Below are 20,888 nucleotides of genomic sequence, written 5' to 3' on the forward strand. Positions count from 1 at the left end.
TTGGAAAAGACTGGAAATGTCTCAATAAAACTAACGAAATAATATCATTTGTTACATATTAATAAAAATTTAAGGCAATAGTTGCATCTATCGATCTTTTTGCCTTCAATTCAGTGAATTTGTTCAGTGTATATAGTTTTTGTTTTATTTTAAAAACTGCTTTAGTAAATGATATAATATTTGTAAATATCAAATACACAATCTGAGTTTAAATCAAACATTAATCAAAGCCGGCGATTGTGTCGTGCCTATAAGTTTAGAACTTGTTTTGTGCTCACTCTGCGTCTCAAACGCGTCGCGAACTATATTTTCTTGAAGTTTCCATGCTTTATCACGCAGAATGGACGATTCTTCAAAGCCTAGCACATCAAAGTGTGGCCAGTAAGTACAATTGACCTTGTAAACTATTGTGTGATTAAAAAAAACAAGCAATTAATATTTTTTGAAAGCAGTAAGCATTTGTTAACATATTGTTTAACCAATGGAAACATTGTGTTCGAAGAATGAAATTTTATTGAATAGATATTCTGTTTTCTATATTCTAGACTAACATGCCCAAGTATTTACAAATTGTCCAGAAGGACATGAGTGCAAATGTACTTTGCCTTTCTGAAATAGCTCTGATCTCTCAAAATTTCCAAATCTCCAAAAGGCACATTAAGTACCTAACATAAGTGTACCAATTGCATTGAAGAAGCGTGGTGGGTCTATGCTCTAAAACCCTCTCTTAAAAGAGTGTGGAGGCCTATGTCCAGCAGTGAGATCAGTAGCTTTTAATCTTAGTAAAGCAAGAGGTGTGTGCTGGGATTTGAACGCGGCCCCCTGAAAGTGAATTCCTACCCACTGGGCTGTTACCATGTCATAAGGTTGCTGCACAAATATTTTAGGTACTTTGAGGGATCCCTAGCTGACTCAGACTGTCCCAAACTATTTCTGTCCCACTAGGGACACAGACCTCCTATCTAAGTCAATTTGAAACCTGACCTTTGAAAGTTGGACACTAATCACCAATGTAATTTTCTACAATATTTTTTATTAGGGATTGTTATAGTTGTTTAGAACATGTTCACCAACCCAATCCAAGGCATTAATGTTGGATGGTTGTATAACTTAGATGGTAGAGTCACTACAAACATAGGTACATACTTGTCGTTTCAAGAGTGCTTATAAAGTAGGCCTACTTAAAATAAATTAATTTTGAATTTTAACTTCCTTTCTTTCGGGGGTTTGGGTAAAGTTACCAGTATGCATGTCTAACTTATCTGAGTTACATACCTTATAAGTTATTTAGTTTCGTGACACCAATGTGAATTATATTTAAGTATAATAAGTAAGTAAGTAAGTAAGTATACTACGACAATACACACAACGCCATCTAGCCCCAAAGTAAGCGTAGCTTGTGTTAGGGGGTACTAAGATGACTGATGATAATTTTTTTTTTTTTTATGAATGAAATGCACATAAATACTTATAATATACAGATAAACACCCAGACACTGAAAAACATTCATGTTCATCACACAAACATTTTCCAGTTGTGGGAATCGAACCCACGACTTTGGACTCAGAAAGCAGGGTCGCTGCGCACTGCGCCACTAGGCCGTCTAAATAAAATAGTTATATTTAAGTAAATTAAAATAGTTTTATATTAACATGTTTAATTAGTACTTCTTGACATAAATCAATCACAGACACATAATTGTAATAACCAACTGTAGACTTAGTGGCAACATTTTATGTCCACTACAGGGTTAGTAGTACATGTATAGTATGATCCAAGATTCGCTAATTAACCAAAAAAGTCTACATACTCTCTACTCTAGATTAGAGTGGGTTGGTGGGTCCAACATGCTGGCTATTGCTTGCATGCTAGCTTGCATTGCTTAGCAGTGAATGACGAAAACTGTTTTGTACAAACGACTGATTGTTTAACACACAATTACCAGTCAAAGACGCACGCGACAAATACCGTTACGACAAACGAATGATAGCAGTGCGTGCCGCGTATTTCGCAATTCTCGTACTACTGTATTATTAGAAGTACCTGTACATAATATTTTATAGATTTCCAAAATGAACTTTTTGTACCTTGTCGAGTAACAGCATATTATCTTTTATAAGGACTGTGAATATAATATTTTTATATTTATAATTTTCCTTTTAAGACCTTAGTATGGAAAAAAAGTGTTTCAAAATAAATAAAAACAGATTTCCTTTATAAGTATGTCTGTTTCTGTGATTTCTTTCATTATTTTGAAACTTATAAAGAATATTAATTTAAATTATAAAACAGGTAAGAAAAACATGGACGCGATACTACAAGGTCCTTTACGTTACACTACGTTAAATCTGTCCGGTTTAACTAAAATGAACCAGACATATATTATGGAGGTAGATTTAAGCTCATAATAGTTAATCTTAAGTCATCATCATCTTCATCATCTTCATCATCAACCGGAGAAGGGTTGAGATAGACTACAACACGATCGCCAAGTACGGATTGGTAGACTTCACACGCCGTGGAGAACATTATGGAGAACTCTCAGGCATGCAGGTTTCCTCACGATGTTTTCAAATTAAAGCTAAAGCAAATTATATTTAAATTGCTTAAAATTAAAAAGTCAGTGGTGTATGCCGTGGCTCGAACTCGGTCTCTACGAAAATAAAGCCGAAGCCTTACCCACTATCAACGCTTTTAACCTTAAGTTCCAACTTATCATCTTTTCCTGCATTTGCCACTGTATCAAAAAATTCTACATAAAATTAATCCGTCTCGTAAGCCATCTTTATTGACTGAGACAGACAGGCGAGATATTGATAATAATAATTATTGAGTCATTATTACCAGGAAAAAGGAGTTCTAATGTACAGTTTGTCTACAATCAGACACTGATAGGGCTTTAACGTACAAATCGCTGCCGAGTGCTATCAGCTGCAGAAGGTTTCATATTTCTGTTTGTAGCAGTCGGTCGACACTCGTATTGTTATATTAAAATAACATTGCTCTGGCCGATCTGTAAAGCCTACTTAGCAGTGATAGTTTTCTTTTGATATGCTATATTGCTTACAACTCTATTAAAACTAACCATTTAAATATCTGGCCGGCGACGGATGAGTCTTCGTAAAGCAAATCAAAATATAGTCTTTACATACCCACGTATTTAAATGACCTATCCAACGTCACTATACTATCTTTTATATATCCACTATAAAGTGGATATAAACAGTCGACTTACAAGAAATGGTCATAAATTGACATCTGCATATCGTCTGCGAAAGGTGCAGAGGTCATTTGTGGGATTGAGTATACGCTTTTATAATATGATTCCTAAGGTAATTTTGGATCTACCAAGGCATAAGTTTAAAAAATGTGTTAAAACACATTTATTACAGCAAGGTTTTTATACAATTGAAGAATTTCTTAATAACAAGGTTGCTTGGAAGCATCCGGCTCCGCTTCATCTCTCACAAGATAGAAAACGAATTTTAAAATGTAAAATGTAAATTGTTCATATTGGAAAAGAGCAACTGCTGAGTTTCTTGCCGGCTTCTTCTCGGTAGAATCTGCCTTCCGAACCGGTGGTAGACTCACTACACACAGACAGACTTGACGTTTCAAAAGTGCTTATATTAGGCCTACTTGAAATTAATGAATTTTGAATTAAAGTAGCCTCCGTAGGCTGTATACCCATACATAGTATCATCTTACACAAAAACATACCTATATTCGATACTTAGGTTTTAGCCTAACTTTTATACAAAATTCACACTGTCACTGCATTAAACATTAGTGTAGACTAGATCACTACATTAAACATTAGTGTAGTGTGTAGGACAAACAGCCGCAAATGTTTCGGCTTTGTAGTTCCATACTTATAATAAAACTGTAACGGGTCGAATTCTGTACATTGAAGATTTTTGAAAACATTTTTATCCTCCCCTGCCCCGGGGGTACGCCCATGGGTACCTCCTAATGAATGTTTGAACAGTGCCGTAAATGCTAGGCAATATACACTAACATTATCGAGTGTAGAGTATAGAGTTGGTGTACATTCATGTTTGTATGTTTCTTCTTTAGGAAAATATCATTAAAATAATAAAAAAATATGCTTCAGATAACGTTTATCTCGAATGAGAATAAGCTTTATATTTTTATACTTCTCCATACTTCTTAAATAAATCATCACGGGTCATTCCGTGGGTCACCGCTAGTCTTATATACAGATGGGCAGTTCAAAAGTTAAGCTGTACAAGATGAGCCTAACTATGCGGGGTGGGTTAACAAGCTTAATCGCTCGCTAACGAACGGTGGATCGCGCGTACGCGGATTAACTCTGCGACTGAACGCTGCCCTCATTGAAAAACTGGATCGTGGTATGTATTGTGAACTTTGACTGTGTAATGTCCGCGATCTATTTGTGGGCAGAGTTGCTGAGAGCTGGTCTCGAAACAATCTACATTCACGTAGATATGTAAAAAGATTTACGAAAATTATGCTTCCATATGTTTGCGTTGGCATAAATCTAAAAATATAATAAATAAATATACTACGACAATACACACATCGCCATCTAGCATCTAGCTTGTCTTATGGGTACTAAGATGACTATGAATATTTTTATGAATAATATACATAAATACATATAATTTACAGATAAACACCCAGCCACTGAAAAACATTCATTTTCATCACATCACATCGATTAAATAAGCTGGGGTATGAATTTCTGCTGTAAAGAGTTACTTCGTTTTAAGTGACACTGTAAGATGATGTCAGCAAGAAAAATACCCAGTTAGGTTTTTTGCAGTTGTTGCCTTCTTTAGAAAAGTTTTAAATAGAACTCAGAGGATAAAACTTGAAATGGGCTCTCAATTCAATATCAAGTTTAATGATGGATCCCTCACTATAATTATATGGAAAGTGCATTTCGTAAAAACTTTCACAATTTGATAAACAATCGGAACCATGCGGGTAAAGTCAGATTTACATTACGAAATTAGTGACCTGAAATTACTTTTTGAACCATTCATGTGCTTTATATAATTCGAGGTTTACAAAATTATTATTAGCGGTGATAGATTTAACACCCCGGCCTTCCGGGAGGGCCTATTCTGATTGTTAACTTTCAGGTTCCTTAACGGTGAAGGAAGGCATGGTGAGGAAACCGAAATGCCCGGTAATGGGGTGGTGATTACGATGATGTGAATTTTTTCTGATAAGATTAGATGCCACTCAATAATTGCTCATTTAAATCACAATTTAAAATTTATCTTAGCTTATCTTGAGATATGTCAGTTATTTATATGACAGTTCAATAATAAATACACCAAAATGTATCTTCTTACACGAGCGTACATTAAAATAATTAATTAGAAATATTGTAACAACTGTAGCCGTTTGAGTATTGATATGTATAACTTTCAAATAGATTCACGTAAAACGTAATCTCGAGCTATGATTAAGTTTATTATTATTCTAGTACATGTAGTAATATGCATCGCTAGAAAAACGGCAAGATATAACGATGACAATAACAATTGTTCTAGCATACTACTAAGTAATACGAAGATTATTACGTGCTATCATTTTAAAGCAAAAAAAAAACATTGCCATCGCTCTACGTCAATAATTTCTTCGCGAAGAGGAAAATTATTAGTTATTGACACGTGCACGCCATTGTATATTTAAGTAATTATTTGAACATAATTGACCGAACGAAGCGAGAGCTTGGTTATACTTTGGTCACACATTGCCAGTTGTTCTTTAACTCATATTTCGACAATAATCATCTTACGGGTTCCACTCATTTAGACAGGCTTTCCAAGTGAGAAACACACCCTTTAATAATATTTGACACACCACGAATGTTTATGACTTGATATATATCAGTAATTATTTTCAGGCGCGAATTTCGTTTAAATAATACCGTTCCGGTTGTTAAAACTAATTAACTATTAATAATTAGCAATAATTATTTAATTTGAACCGGAATGATTTTGAAGAGAATCGAACTCCTAGTAAATGCTAGGCAGCGTATTGACAATGATCTGTTACTGGAAAAGTACGCTCCTTAATCGCTATACTTTTTTGCGAGTTATATGAGAGATAGGCATATATTGATTACAGAGGTTATAATTCCGAACCCTATTTCACTAGATCTGGTGTGAATCAGGGCAGCAACTTGGGACCACTGCAGTTTATTATAATGATAAACGACCTACCGAAAATGGTTCAAAATGCTAAGTGCTCGTTGTTCGCTGACGACCTTAAACTTTTTATGACGGTTGACGATAAGACTGACTGCGCAAGGCTGCAAAAGGACGTAGAGGGAATGTTAAGGTGGAGCAGAGACAACCATAACCATAATTTAACACCTCAGAGTGGGCAGTTATGAGTTTCTCTCGGTCACATACCCCCGTAATTTTAGATTATAAACTAAACGGAATTCCGATATCAAGAGCAGTAAAGGTGAGAGACTTGGTCGTGAACTTCAACACTGGGCTAACGTTTCGTAGTCATATCACGAAATGCTGTTAAAAAAGCATATCGGAATTTAGGCTTCATGCTTCGTACGGTTCCTGGTTTCAACAATATGAAGGCTGTCGCCGCTCTATACAATTCACTAGTAAGGAGTCAATTAGAAGCTAATGCAGCCATTTGGGCCCCACATGAAACTAAATATAGACTCATGTTGGAGCGGGTGCAAAATAAATTTATTAGGTACTTATATTTAAGCCGACTAAGTTTGTTGTGGCCTTCTCCTTAGACCAGGACGCGTTTGGTTCCCTCGTAGCTTTAGTTTTAAGTTTACGAATATGGTTGTCGCCATCATCTCACTACCGTGTAATTCACTCACTCTTGTAATGTACGCATCAAAAGTGCCACCTCTGGGCCTACTTGAATAAAGATATTTTTGACTTTGACTTTAAGAATGTATGGAGAATACCCCTTCCTTCCTTCCTTCTTTCTTTTTACCTTATGTAACTGACATTATTTGTACTGCATGGTGGGTTACAACGAGCTGATAGTACGTAGTTAATTTAGACTCGTGGCTTATATTGTAGAGGTAATACGAGGTAGGACACATAATCCGGATGTGCTAATGCAAGTAAAGTTCTGTGTTCCCGAGCGGTATGTGAGGCGTACCTCTGGTTTATCATATCTCTGGAATATGTCATATATCTGGAAGTACCGATTGGGCGGACAAATTTATTAAAAGAGGCACCAATGACTCGCGCCCTCAATCGCGCCCGCATCCTCAATGCCACGTCAGGACAATGTGATTTGTATTGTTGCGCTCTGAGTGAATTAACAAGGATCGCAATGTGTGTTATTTCTTACGGGAATAGATAACTAAATGCATAACTATGTGCATAGGATATCGTACGGATATTAAGATTATTTTTTAAAAAAGCTACACTCTCGCATTAGATTTAAGTGTTCAGTCATCATAGGTGTTAGAATAAGAATATAAATAAATAAATAAAAATTGCTAGTGCAGTTTCTGTTTATTTCATAAATAAACCTGGTATCGAAAGACTGGCAAAAGGTAATTTAGTTACAAACATGTTTTCTTTGAAGTTAAACATGGTTAGCTAAGTAGAAATAAAAAAAATATTACGACAATACACACATCGACATCTAGCCCGTTAGGTAAGCGTAGCTTGTGTTATGGATACTAGGATAACTGATAAATAATTTATTTTTTATGAATAATGTACATAAATGCGCATGGAGGGTATGCACAGAGTATGCACAGGGTGTACGGATGATATAAAATGAAGAAAATCTCCAGTACGAGTTATAAAAAACTTATGGATAGGCATTGTAAGAGGGTAGTGACTCTGTCTTAAGGATAGAATTTTAATAACTCATAATAATTCTTTCCTTAAGACAGAGTCACTGCCCACTACGCCACACGCCCGTGAAATAATAATAAGTGTACAAGTATGGTAATAATTATATTTCAAAAATCGTATTTTTATCGTTGATAATAATCGAGTAAGGCGGGTTAATCTAGAATACATCATTTTGTTGGCCACTTGTAAAACGTACCATGCCGTGACCATTTATACCCGACTATCTACTTGATTATTTTTCCTTACGCACTTGATTTTCTCGCCCCGGGATTCGGCAGGATAAGGTGACGTAAAGCCACGTTCATACAGTCATTTCTCTACAAAAATAAAAAATATTTATGATAACATGGAGTTAGAGTTAACATGTATAGATTACTCAGACTGAAATTGTTCTGGACCCTTGACACTACCGGTTTGCACTAATGGTACAGTAGTGCAAAAGTTATTTTTAGTACCCATTATAATAGCAAAAGTGCTACCATTAACTGTAATTTATTATTTTAAAATAATACACGTACGTTAGGAACGAATACTACAACAGGCTTGAAAGCAATCCTACCTGAAACTATGTTGTTAAGTGATGCTGCAGTTTAATGTCAGCGCTCTTGCCCTGAAGGTAAGCCACTTCATGAAAGCGGAACACCTGATGAGGACCTCCACTTTTATTCACTTTCTGCGGCGTCGGTGTTTAATGACTTGGTGATTTTCTGTGCCCCTCAGTTATGTGGCACGTAAAAAGAGCGCTCACGTAAGTCTTGCGCAAGTGGACCGATAATAATACAGCTTTATACGAATAATACATTGTTGTACAAATATAAGTACGAAACATACTTATTAGTTAGAACATTCTCTCACCATCCATTGAAACATAAATAAATTTAAAAACTAATGGGTACTTTTACATTTTTGTGACGGAACAGACTCAAACTTAGACCGGAACCAAACTATGTGCACAAACTTACTGAACTCGAAGCAGTGCATCTAAACTATTTCGTTTCTCACTTGTGTTATAATGTAACCGATCTTTTCATCACTTTCAAGAGGTTTGAGGGTTTACAAATAGAATAAAACCAATGCATTACAAAAAAAAATCTTCCAAACATATTACACACTATAAACACTATAAAAAGAATAGTCATTTTAAATTTAAAACAATTAAGATCACATTGCCTTGCCAAAATGTGTTTAAAGTTACAACACAATTATTTGAGTCACCAATAGGACGTTATGATATTGTTCTTTACATTTTAATTATTTTTAAGATCTCTTATAACTACGGTTTGTTATTTCTATACTTACTACAAAACTGTAAGGTGTCGGTTTAAATAATTTAATTAAAATTTAAATAAAAGCGGAGATCTTAATAAAACTGCAATATTGTAACCTAAAGTACCGGGCGGATGATAGTGCTCGGGAATCGAGATCCGACCATTCATCTTTGGATTTGTATAGTCATTATTTATGAAAACTTCGCAAGCGCGATACAGGATCGTTGTGGCGCTATAGGTGATGCGGAGACCGCCACAGGACTACACCTAAACAAAACTTAGCTGGAAAAAAAAAGTTTTGAAAACTAAACACAATTTTTTTGAAAAGAAATCACTACTTAAAGCTAATACCACAACTATATGCTTAACAAATAAAAACAAACGCGGCAACAGCTAGTGTTATACACATATTATAAATAGTACAAATCTGTACAGTTATGAAATAAATAATTAGTTCAGTCTGTAGAGAGGGGACAGAGCAGCGGCTCCGTACGTATTTTCTATTTCATGGATCTACATTTCATGGTAACTTGCAGGGTCTATAACGTGGCGTAGTGCGCACTCTGATAGTGCCCCGGCGCCCGCCTTTGAATGTGAGATTAAGCAAGTGCAGTTGAACAAATAAAAAAAGTTTTGAGTCGTTCTGTACTTTCAGGTAGCGCCACCAGACGGAAAAGCCCTTGCGGCCGCGAGTCATGACGAGATTCGGGCATACCAGGTATTTATTTGTTCGCACCGCGTGGAAAACTAACTATTCTTACAAAGCGTATCCTATGCATCTTATTTGTTATATATTAATATATATTAATTTCTCCTAAAGCATCTCCTATCACCGAGCATGTGCAAGGTATGATTGGCTGTGCAGTTCAGTGGAGCTTCCCGTTTACGTACCTACATAGTACCTACTCATTCCAAAGATCTTGATTTTTCGGTTAAGTTAGCTCTATTAATTTAGCTTTAGGCCTTTTTAGCTTTCTGTAAGGTCCAAGAATTGTAACTCCTATCCTTTGCCTATAAATACTCAATGCTGAGCACAGACTTCTTGTACGTTAAGAGAGAGAGAGAGAGAGAGAGAGAGATTTAGTACTTAGACCTCCAATGTGCTTCATTGTAGGTTGGTGGGCTTTGAAGATTACTATCACATGTTAATGGTAATAACCAATCGACTATAGGTGTTAGTCGGTCTCGTGACATCTCGTTCTTCCATTTTACAATGGTCAAGGTCATTGTCTGTGTGGTTTGTGGTCACTAATTGTCACTGTCACTGGATTACAAGATAGACACTTGTGGTACATACAATATCAAATATAAATACAATATTAGTTCACATGTTCATGTAGTGAGATTTCATTAACATTATTATCCTGTAGTCGTCTCACTGGTGAGTACATGCCTCCTCTCTTGTAGGTAAGAGGGTTTTAGAACACAGGGTTTCCTTGACAGAGAGGGAAATCTCCTGATTACAAGATACCCGACTTCTTGGGGGTTGGGAAAAATTGGGTTTTGTGGGATTTCGGTGGCCCACCTCGGCAGATGATGGGAAGCTCCGAGATCTCCTTATACCTCATTCGTGCCTCCCTTCTACCACACCCAAAGGTACCGACCTACTAAGCCGACAATACCGATGGCATAACGAAATTTTAAAGGCACGTACACCGCTTATTTCTTACCTTCGAGCTGTTACCAAGTCTTTAACAATCTTTCAAAATCAATATCTCAAAAAAGTCTTTAAAAATCAAAATCTAATAGTGTTTCCTCTAAAGGGAGATCTATATGTATATTCCTAAAGTATACAGTAATTAGAGTGGGCAAATGTGAAGCTTTTGATAACTATAACTTGACATATGATTTAGAATAGATCACCAGAAATACTTAAAATTATATTTGACTCACCGTCAACGTTATGGCTTAGCGATATATTTCAGTCTTGTTATGCGACTCACGCGACGCTAAGGTACCTACTGGTGTTTAAGTTTGTTTCATTAAATAAGAGAAAACCTACAAATGCACTTTGGGTATTTTATGTAAAATATCCTGTTTATTTTGCCCAAGATGCAAGGCTTACCTGATTTCGCTTCTTGTGATTTCTTCACGGTCCCCGAACTCAAAAGGCCTTTGAGAGAAGATGATGATGATTTGAGACGATCCCTGGGATTGAGGAACATAACTACGACAAAAGAGTTGAAGAATCACAAAAATTGCATTCCTAAAGTTTTCCTAAAGTGGAAACATCGTTGGGACGAGTGTTTGCGTCGGGGCCGATAGTACTTTCAAGGGGGCTTAGACATGTAACTTCCAAATAAGTTACATGTTTTGGTTTATATGACGTGTATGTACTTATGTTTTGAACTGACTTCGTATACCCAGATACTGTAATACAGAATGCTTGAAATTTACTTTATTTCAGTAAACAGAATTAAGATTGGAGTTTTAATCGCTGCAGTTGGTTTTAAAATTTTAGGTTAGGAAAAAAATCCGTCCAAAAAAACTGACTGATGACTTATTATCTTAGTTACTTGTGTAAGAGCAATTAATACATCGACACAGTTTGTAGAATGCTCTGTTTAGTGAACATTCTACAATCACCGAAAGGTTATTCGCCCGTGGTTTAGTTGTTAGGTTATAGTGGCATCCTTAAGTCGTGATCTATCAAACGGATATCAGTTACAGGGTTTATGAGAAAATGGGACGGGAGAACTGTCAGATATCTTAAGAAATCTCAAAGAATGAAACAGATAATTATATTTAATTAATATAATTAATATTAATTTACTGTGAGATGGTGATAACAAAAAAAAATTACCCGGCTAAGTTTGTTGTGGGCTCTTCTTAGACCAGGGCGCGTTTGGAAAGCTTTAGGTTGGCGAACGAATTTATCACCATCCCCTTACAATTATGTAAACATATATGTATGAACGCTTCATAAGTGCCTGTGATAGGCCTACATTAATAAAGAAAATTTTAATTTGAAGTTCGAAGGAACTTGAGACGTTTTCTTGTCAAAGGTACCAGCTTCAAGCAACCGCGTTTCATTGTTTCAATCTCTCAACTCTATCTCTGAACAATATGAATATTTCAGACCAAATATGCTTTAAAATTTGATCTTTCTCTCTGTCTGATTAAATTGCCGTAACAGTTGAATCGATTTGTTAAGGTAGGTAGACAACCTAACAAGGAGTAATGTTGGCTACATTTTTTTACGGGAAAGACCGAACCGGTGCCATTAGAAATTCCGTATTTCAAAGTTAAATAAAAGAGAAAGTAGCAGCCTAATTTTATGCGTTTCTTAAGTAAGTGAGTAGTTTTTAAATTCATTCAATATTAAGGAATATTTTTAACTTTTCTAAATTCTTAATATATAATTATATTAATTATTAGTAATAATCGCAACGTAATTTATCAACCAACGACCAATGTCCACCTGTGAACCGGTGTAGTGCCAACATGTCTCTGTCAAACTTGTATACATTACGACGGACGGACGGACGGAATATTGTAAAATATGAAGCACAGGGCAAGGCTTAAGCTCTATATCCTTTTCTTTAATGGAGGGGAGACCATGTTGAACTTAACTTCACCTTTTATAAATTGGTGTAGTTAGAGTGGCTATACTATTTTTGTCACATACGTTAATCCTGATCATGACGCCGAAGTGGTTACGTTTTGTTTTTAAAATCTTGTTCTCGCACGAGGTTCCAGAAGGGTCGCAGGGTGCGGGGGGCGGACATTGCGAGTGATAGACTCAGTGTCGGTTTGGATTCGCATCTCATTATGCTGTCATCGCCACTGGGCCCCCCCGGGCAGGTAAACTGAATACCTATAAATTCTTATCGTAGCTATAGGTCAGGTTTTCCTTCGACCGCCTGGCAAGGATCCACTGAAACGGACGCATTTTTGCACGGCACCCCCGGGCAGAAATGTATTACACTAGAAGCGCTTAACTTCGTACACCCTTAAGTTTATACTATTGTCACTATTCATTTGTGATTATTCAGTATTTATTTAGAAATAGCACTTATATCATAAATATCTTTTCAATTTAATAAGAAGTGGCAGTTATGATACGCAAATTTAAAATTTTAGGCTTATTCTTTGGGTTCACCTAAGTCGGTTTTTATCCTGTCACTGAGGCGAACATTAGAAAGAAAATATTCAATTCGGTGAAGCTATTTTTCAGTGCGAGATACAACTTTTTCTTTACAAAACAAAACACAAAATTTTGCCTAGTCACTATCCTTCAAATGAGATCAGCTCAACCCATTAAAGGTTACAATATTAGACTTCATCATCACGCAGAGATTGCAGCCGTGGGCTAAACACGAGGCAGTTAAAAAAATACCAGAAATTGTAGGTTTTATAAAGAAAAAAACCAGTTTACCTTTAGAGGTGGAAAACTACAATCCAATAAGAGTGATAGGTCACTCAACCCAGTCAACCCTCACCTAATGTGAACTGACTAACAATAATTTACTAAAAGATTCTTGAAAATTTCGTAGTACTAACCCTAAGAGCTAACTTCTTTACGAACGAAACCATTTTTTAACCGACTTACAAAAAAGGAGGAGGTTCTGAATATTATAGGGACATCGATAAGCGATTTGAGTATTTTTAAAGTATCTTGAGCGTTTGCTATCGAAAAGCACCATTTGGTCACCACCAAGTGATACTGGGGATGAAGACTACGGATGGCCACCGGAACTACACAATCATAAGTATTACACGGGTTGCGCTTCGATTATGGTATATAGTAGGTAGTACATAGGTAAGCAATTTATGCTCGTCACAATCACGGAGCTGATGGAAAAGGGCCAGGAGAACTTCCGAGAGAGATGCATTAACAAATTATAGATTAATTTTGTTTGTGAAGAAATTGTACTAAATATGAACCGGTTTCCAAGCTCTGCACTAGAGCTCGGGACCGGCAGGGTGATTACGTATCTCGCGACAGCAATGCGACAGGCGTAAATCTTGCAATCACTGCTGTCAAACGTCACTTTCCCATACAATAAATAAACAAAAGTGACGTTTGACAGCAGTGATTGCAAGATTTACGCCTGTCGCATTGCTGTCGCGAGATACGTAATCACCCTGCGGGTTTATTTCACCACTAAATTTTGGTTAATAACCAGCTATAATCATTTTCATATTTATTGCACCTTCTGTTTAATTATTAGTGAACAGAAATGGTTCATAACGTTTAATTAAACTAAGTTTCATGTCGTTTTACGTTTTGTATTATCTTATCATTGGTTAAACGGCTAATATCTGTTAATTGAGCAAATGGAATATGAAACGGTTTCTCTATTTAACTGTATTTATGAACGGCACTGAAAATACATATAACCCAAAATGATTTCGATACCTACCAGCTAACAACTGAAAACGATTTCCAATCCCAGTTCACCGCTGCGCCAAAGAGGTAAATTAGAGTAGGTACTTCAACGGTAGCCCGTGGCGTTTCGAGGGCCCGGAAACCGCAGCACAAACTATCTAAGACCAACAACGTCTAAGCTGTGTTTGACCACTTCGTCGAAGGATGCTAAGTACACTTGTGCGTTAAAATTATAGAACATGGTGGAATGAGGTTTATGTTGTTTCACCAATTATTGAAACAGTATCGATCCTGGGGAATCGCAGAACCTAGACATTTCTAAGCGATCTAATATCGCTAATATAGTTCATTAATTAGTTATTATTGCCACATTTGTTAGCAATTTAACAAAATAGATAGAAAGTTTAAAACAGCTGGTACTATTGTAACATTGCTTTATCAACACAGTTTTCTCGTCTGTTTCTATTCGGTAAAAATTTTGCATTTGCATTTTGTTTTTTCCTGTGTAATAGGTATATTTAATTAATGCCCATCCTGGTATTACAATCTCTTATAGGTTAAAGTTGACAAGATGTAGGTATAATTGTGAACGAATAGCTCCTCCGAGCGGTGGAGGCAATTGTTTTTGCTACTTGTAACCGGATATCGGCCGTCGGGCAACTGACACCTCGCCCAGCAAATGATGTCTGTAATTGTGTTTTATAGTGCCTTCACACGCACCGACTTCCAGCGCCAACTTACTCTCCAACCTTGTTCAAAAAAATTATGATTACGTTGGCACTTTAGAAGACTCGTCAGTATTAGCGAATTAAGAAAAGCATACCGTACGGTTTAGTTTTCAGCTAGATGTTGACTCCGAACTACGAACTAGAGATTAAAAAGTTTTACATTCCATCTGTCGATACAACATGCAAAGATACATAGAACCTGAGATAACCACAATTTGTACAATTTGTGACAAATTTGTGGAGTTATGTGCTTTTTAAATGTAAGGAATTTAAAATGTCACTAGCTTTAATGGTGAAGGAAACGTGCACGCCTGAGAGTTCCACATATGGTTCTCAAAGGGGTGTGAAGTCTAAGAATCCGCTCTCGGCCAGCGTGCCTGACTACGGCCTAAACCCACCTCATTCGGGCAGGAGACCCATGCCCTGTAGTGGGCCGTTCTGGGTTGGATGATGATTGATTGGTTTTAAAGATGTAGTTATATTATATGTCAATTAGCATATTATGTTGGGACATGTGAATGAAATTACTGACCACTAGATGTTGGATGAGGCGAAAACTCCAAAAATAATAGTTACTTCCAAAATATCAACATTAAAATGAAATGTCATTTTATTAGACTCATATTTTGCTGTTCGCGCCTATGGCCTCGTTTAATAGTACTCTCGATTTGAAAACAATTTTTAGGTGCTCTTGTATTCACAAACTCGTTTTTCGGTTTTTAGTTACTAAAAGCAGTGCTCTCGCTATTGTTTGTGATTTTAGTTCGCATTCGATTCTTATTCACAAACACGCTCACGTTACGTGCGCTAGCATTTTCGGTTGCTAGTGCATGGAACGTGTGACCGTGTGAAAATATATTACAGAACAAATTCCAAGAAATATTCGCTATTCATTTCGATATACATATAAAGGTGCACAAGATGTTGACAGAGCAATAATTGGCTACCTTTCTCGCTGCCTTGCTCCTGCTATCCGCCCCGTAAGTTTAGTGGTTAGCGTGTTCAACTGTGGATCACGAGGTCCTAGGTTCGGATCCGGAATCAGACAAAAATATCCTAAAACGGTTAAACCGATTTTGACAAGACTTTCGCAGGCAGGTCGAGATTACTCTACTACCATAGGCTACTTACTATTTCAGAAATCTACCCCTGAGTTGATAATGGCCTAAAGGGGGGGGCCTTTTAAGTATATGTTGTAGAGCAACTATTTCTTAGTGGATACCAATACCCTCAAACACCTACCTTTCAAATGTGAAGGAACAAACACGGGACTCAAGACAAAATAACATTATCAACTCAGGGGTAGATTCCTGAAAGCATGTCTAGTTTTTTTTGTTGCAAAAACCCACAAGAAATTTTACGTGTTACAAATTGTACGCAGAAGAAGTGGCGAGCAACCACTACTTTATAATATGACTAGCTGTTAGTAGCGAAATTAAACTCAGTTCTCTTGGGAGAGGGGACGAAATTGTTTGACGATTTTACACCAGGCTCCGATATCCTAATAGCCACATTTATGAGGCACATGTCTTTCGAAAAACAAAAACACAAGCGACGAAGTCGCGGGCAACAGCTAGTACGTTAATAAATAAAATTAAAATCTATACTTATAATAAAACTGCAACTGGAAGATTTCGGTACGTTTAATAAATTTTGAAAATTTTGACCGGGGGATGCTTTATAATCGATACTGAGTCCAAAACAGATTTTTATTTAATCTTTATCCGGGCATCACGTGAATACTACCGAACGGATTTAATTTCAATTTAGTATAGTGGTAGCTGGTATTCCGGGTCAACATATAGCATACTTTTTATCCCGATAAACAATATTTTTCCTCCGGGAAACGGGATAATTTTTTTTAGCAATTTAACTTCATAGTTCCGTTAAATTTGAACCGATTTTAATAATCCTTTTTTATTGGAAAGTGTATACAAACAAGGATGTCTCATTTTAATGAACATCTGGTAAATATTGTCGGAGATAAAGGACATTACTCTTCACAGATACTAGCAAGCCGCAAGGTATATGGTACAACGATCGAATGTATGCGTACCATCCTACTGATATTATAAATGCGAAAGTTTGTGAGGATGGATGTATGGATGGATGGATGTAAGAATGGATGGATGGTTTTAATGTATATTTTACTATGGTTTTCTGTAAATTGGCTGAAATATAACGATGTTTTCTAAAGATCTCATGCACACTTAGAGTATAACTGGCGTACGCCGCGAAAATGATTGATGATACGTAAAAACTGCTTTTTTATAATTTTTCTTTCAAAGCACGGGTATAATTGTAAAATGTTGACATTCCTCTCATGATTATAATCCTTTTCCAAATAAATAGTTTTATAAATATTAATTTTGATTATATAGCTGCAAATTCCTTTTTAAACTATTCAAATTGAACCTATCGCTTAGAAGTTGCGACGGGTATAAAAACGTAAAAAGCAAAAAATTCTTAACTGTATTTAGTTATAGTAATTAATAACTGGTAAAATATTTCTTCTCGCAAGTATAATATTACTTCTCGCAAGAACCCCCCTCATGCGAGGGTGAAGGCCCCCTCCAGAGATGACCACCGGTCTCTCTGGAGGAGAATCTTTGGCTACTTGCAGATTTTATACGTTATCAAGTCATAATCACAAATATATCTTTATATTAATCACGATCCCCTGTGGTGCAAATGCCCTTCTCTAGAAAGAACGAAACCAAATTACGAAACAAGTGGTTTAAGATAATACGGTAGATGGCTAGACAAACAGACAGAAATACACACTTTGGCGTTCATAGTTCTTTTAATATATTATTTGTAGGATCATTACTATAACCGATTACGTGGCTGCAGTTCGATGCGTTATGCGTATGACCAGATTCGCAGTTCACTCGACACTGCCGTCTACGATGCTCTTCTAATTGCTGGATACAAATGGCGTACTATTGTGAAACAGAGAGTCATAGATGGAGGTGGTCACGACCCTCAGATATGAGGAGCACGATCCCTGTTTTTACCACTTTAGGGGTAGATTTGAATGAAAAATTTCCTTAACTGACGTATAAGAAACCAGGTTGTGTAGGATATGGGTTTCTTCAAATTAGTTTCCGTAATAAAAAATCAGTAGCAAATTTTCTTCCCCTATTTTACCACCCTTAAAAGGTTATATCGTAAATAACATCAAAGTACTCCTATTTTACCCCTTTAGAGGTAGATTTTGATAAAATATTTTATGAACTGTCTGAACTGATGTCTTCTTCAAAAAAAAGCAAATACTTTCATCCCCTATTTTACCACCCTTAAGGGGAGTGTCAAAAATAACTTTGTCATTTTCCTATTATTTAAAGCCGATAACATAAATACAGATTTTCACAGATCTAGCTTAAAAAACGCACATTTTAATATATACTTTCAACCCCCATGTCACCTCCTTAATTAGGGTAATTTCTCAAAACCGCTTCCTATACATCCTACAAGAAACCGATCTTTTAAATTTTAAGTTTTTAGGCTTTATTGTTCCTGAGATTTCGTGATAAATCAGTCAGTGACCTTTCGCTTTTTTATACATAGATTTATATATATATATATATATATATATATATATAGATTTATATAAACAGTCGTCTGTGGTAGGACATTTTCTCAGCTGCATTTCACTGCGTGTCCTACCTGCTCTTCTTCTTTTTAAGAAGCCATTATCACCAAGCTGGGCAGATGGGTAAGTGATCTTAGTCAATTGTAGTTGTAGCACAAAGGAGTCTGCTGTCCGTTCTCCGTTAGATTCCCTTTAGTAGCCTCTTACGGCGCCCGCGGGAAGAGGACGTAGTTGATATCTGTATTCTGATCTGCCACCACCGCAAGGCACATCAAAAGTATGCTTATGAGAAAAGAAGTCTTCTTCGACTTCAAAATTCGATTCAGATTGAAATTTAAAAAAGGGATCACATGTAGCTAAGTGTTAATTCAGGGTATCTTCATTCAAACTTTCAGTCAAATTGGTTTAGTAGCAGGTACAGAATTAAAGCTGCAGAACATTACTAAAATTGTATTTATATCATATCATAAATATTATATATATTTATGATATGATATAAATACATTTTGTTGTACCACCTACCAAGCATCTGTAGTATTGTATTCTACGCCTTTGATTGCGCGACAATCAAAAAATCAAATCAATTGTTACCTTCTCCCTATTATACTTATTTGTATTTTGAGAATTTTCTGTTTGTAGTGTATAATAAATGGGTATTCATTTATTCAACACTTAGGCGCCGAACACACGAAGTCAGAAAGGTCGTTAAGCTTAAACGAAGACAAACTATGAGCTGTTGATGGCTCGCCGCGGGTCAGGGGTCTTAAACGGCGCTGCGGGTCAAACCAAAAAAAAACAAATATACTCTTCAACTTTGTAATACTAGTACAGAGAGGGACGGATTTTCGATAAAGTGCAATAAAGCGTAGTTGTTGCTATATGTTGATATCTGTGACACCGACGTACCTATTCAATTTGCATTGAAATAGAACAGCCCGCCGTTGGCGTAATAAATTTGCGCGCGTAATTTCGCGGGAAGTCATCCGTTGACTGGAAAGAGTCGCGTAGCGTTTAGCCGCTAACTATCGGGGGTCTACCGCGGGTCTGTAGCGAACTACTCGGTACTGATTTTTTGATGTACCAAGCAGATAGCCTACCTGCTGGTAAGTGAACACTTCTCAGGCCACGCAATGACCACGTCCTGCAATATGCCGCCCCGCGTGCTTTAACCTAAGTTGAGATGTTTAGCCGCGTGTACAATTACACCGGCAACGTCGCCTTCAGACCGGAACACAGCATTGAGACAATGCTGCTTAGCGGCAGAAATAAGCATGGTTGTAGCACATCCCATGACGAGCTCTGTCACAAAAAGCTCTACGTGAATGTGAACGCTCTAGGTATTCACAATAGAACGCTAACCGAGTGGACAAGCGCTTTATATTCGGCTGGCACATTTCTCAAATTTCAATTTGCAAAGCAATAAACCAAACAATTGGTTATGGCCTAACTTACCTACCCGCGTCACGTTTCGTAGAACCGTTACAGGCGGTGGGCTCTAGCAGGTACGTCGGTACCTCGCCTCGCTAGGCGATCGAGTACTCAGACGACCTATTTACACGGCCTCGTTTTTGAATCATTAGATATGTATCTCAGCATCTTGAATTGATTCCTAAAAATAGATTTTGTGGAGGTCTTGTGTCACACTCTTTCAAATGATAACATCAGAATTCACAAAAGTTAATAACACGAATATTTTAAATAACGACGAAAAGTAGACGACGTAGGAGGTTTGCTACAAAGATTTGGATGCGATCTAGTCTTTGAACATTCTGACTTGTCACTGAATCGTAGGTCTGGCTTAGAATTAAGTATTAAACAGATTTAGGCGGCTATTACCTAAATACTTTGATGATTGAGCTTGTAATGAGAGTTTGATGAGAGGCGAAGATGGCTGGCGATGGGTTAGCGTTAAAAAATTAGAACTTTGTTAGGACTGGCCTGAGCAGACGTACTCGTAGCTCCTCGGAACAAAATAGTGTTATTTATTTAGGAACATTTGATTTGTAAGATGTCTGACAGTAGCAGCAAAATGAAAATAGTCGGGTTAGAAATGTTAACTGCTTTCAGTAAACGGGCAGGACCAATTTCGAAGTTTAAAAAAGCAT

General features: G+C 36.7%; 1 protein-coding gene across 2 annotated transcripts in view; it reads left to right on the plus strand.

The window, feature by feature from the left end:
- Window positions 1–20,888, plus strand: part of LOC120636028 (protein cycle) — a 96,831-nt gene continuing 75,943 nt past the window's right edge. Inside the window, exons 1-2 of one of the 2 annotated variants that reach the window (XM_039907273.1) lie at window positions 308–381; window positions 9,784–9,846. In XM_039907273.1, coding sequence (XP_039763207.1) covers window positions 9,824–9,846 — 23 coding nt within the window. In that variant the 5' untranslated portion in view covers window positions 308–381; window positions 9,784–9,823. Of the gene's footprint in view, window positions 382–9,783; window positions 9,847–20,888 lie in introns of both variants that reach the window. The other variant, XM_039907271.1, reaches the window with a different exon arrangement.

The sequence above is a fragment of the Pararge aegeria genome, chromosome Z (assembly GCF_905163445.1).
Source record: "Pararge aegeria chromosome Z, ilParAegt1.1, whole genome shotgun sequence".
NCBI lineage: Eukaryota > Metazoa > Arthropoda > Insecta > Lepidoptera > Nymphalidae > Pararge > Pararge aegeria.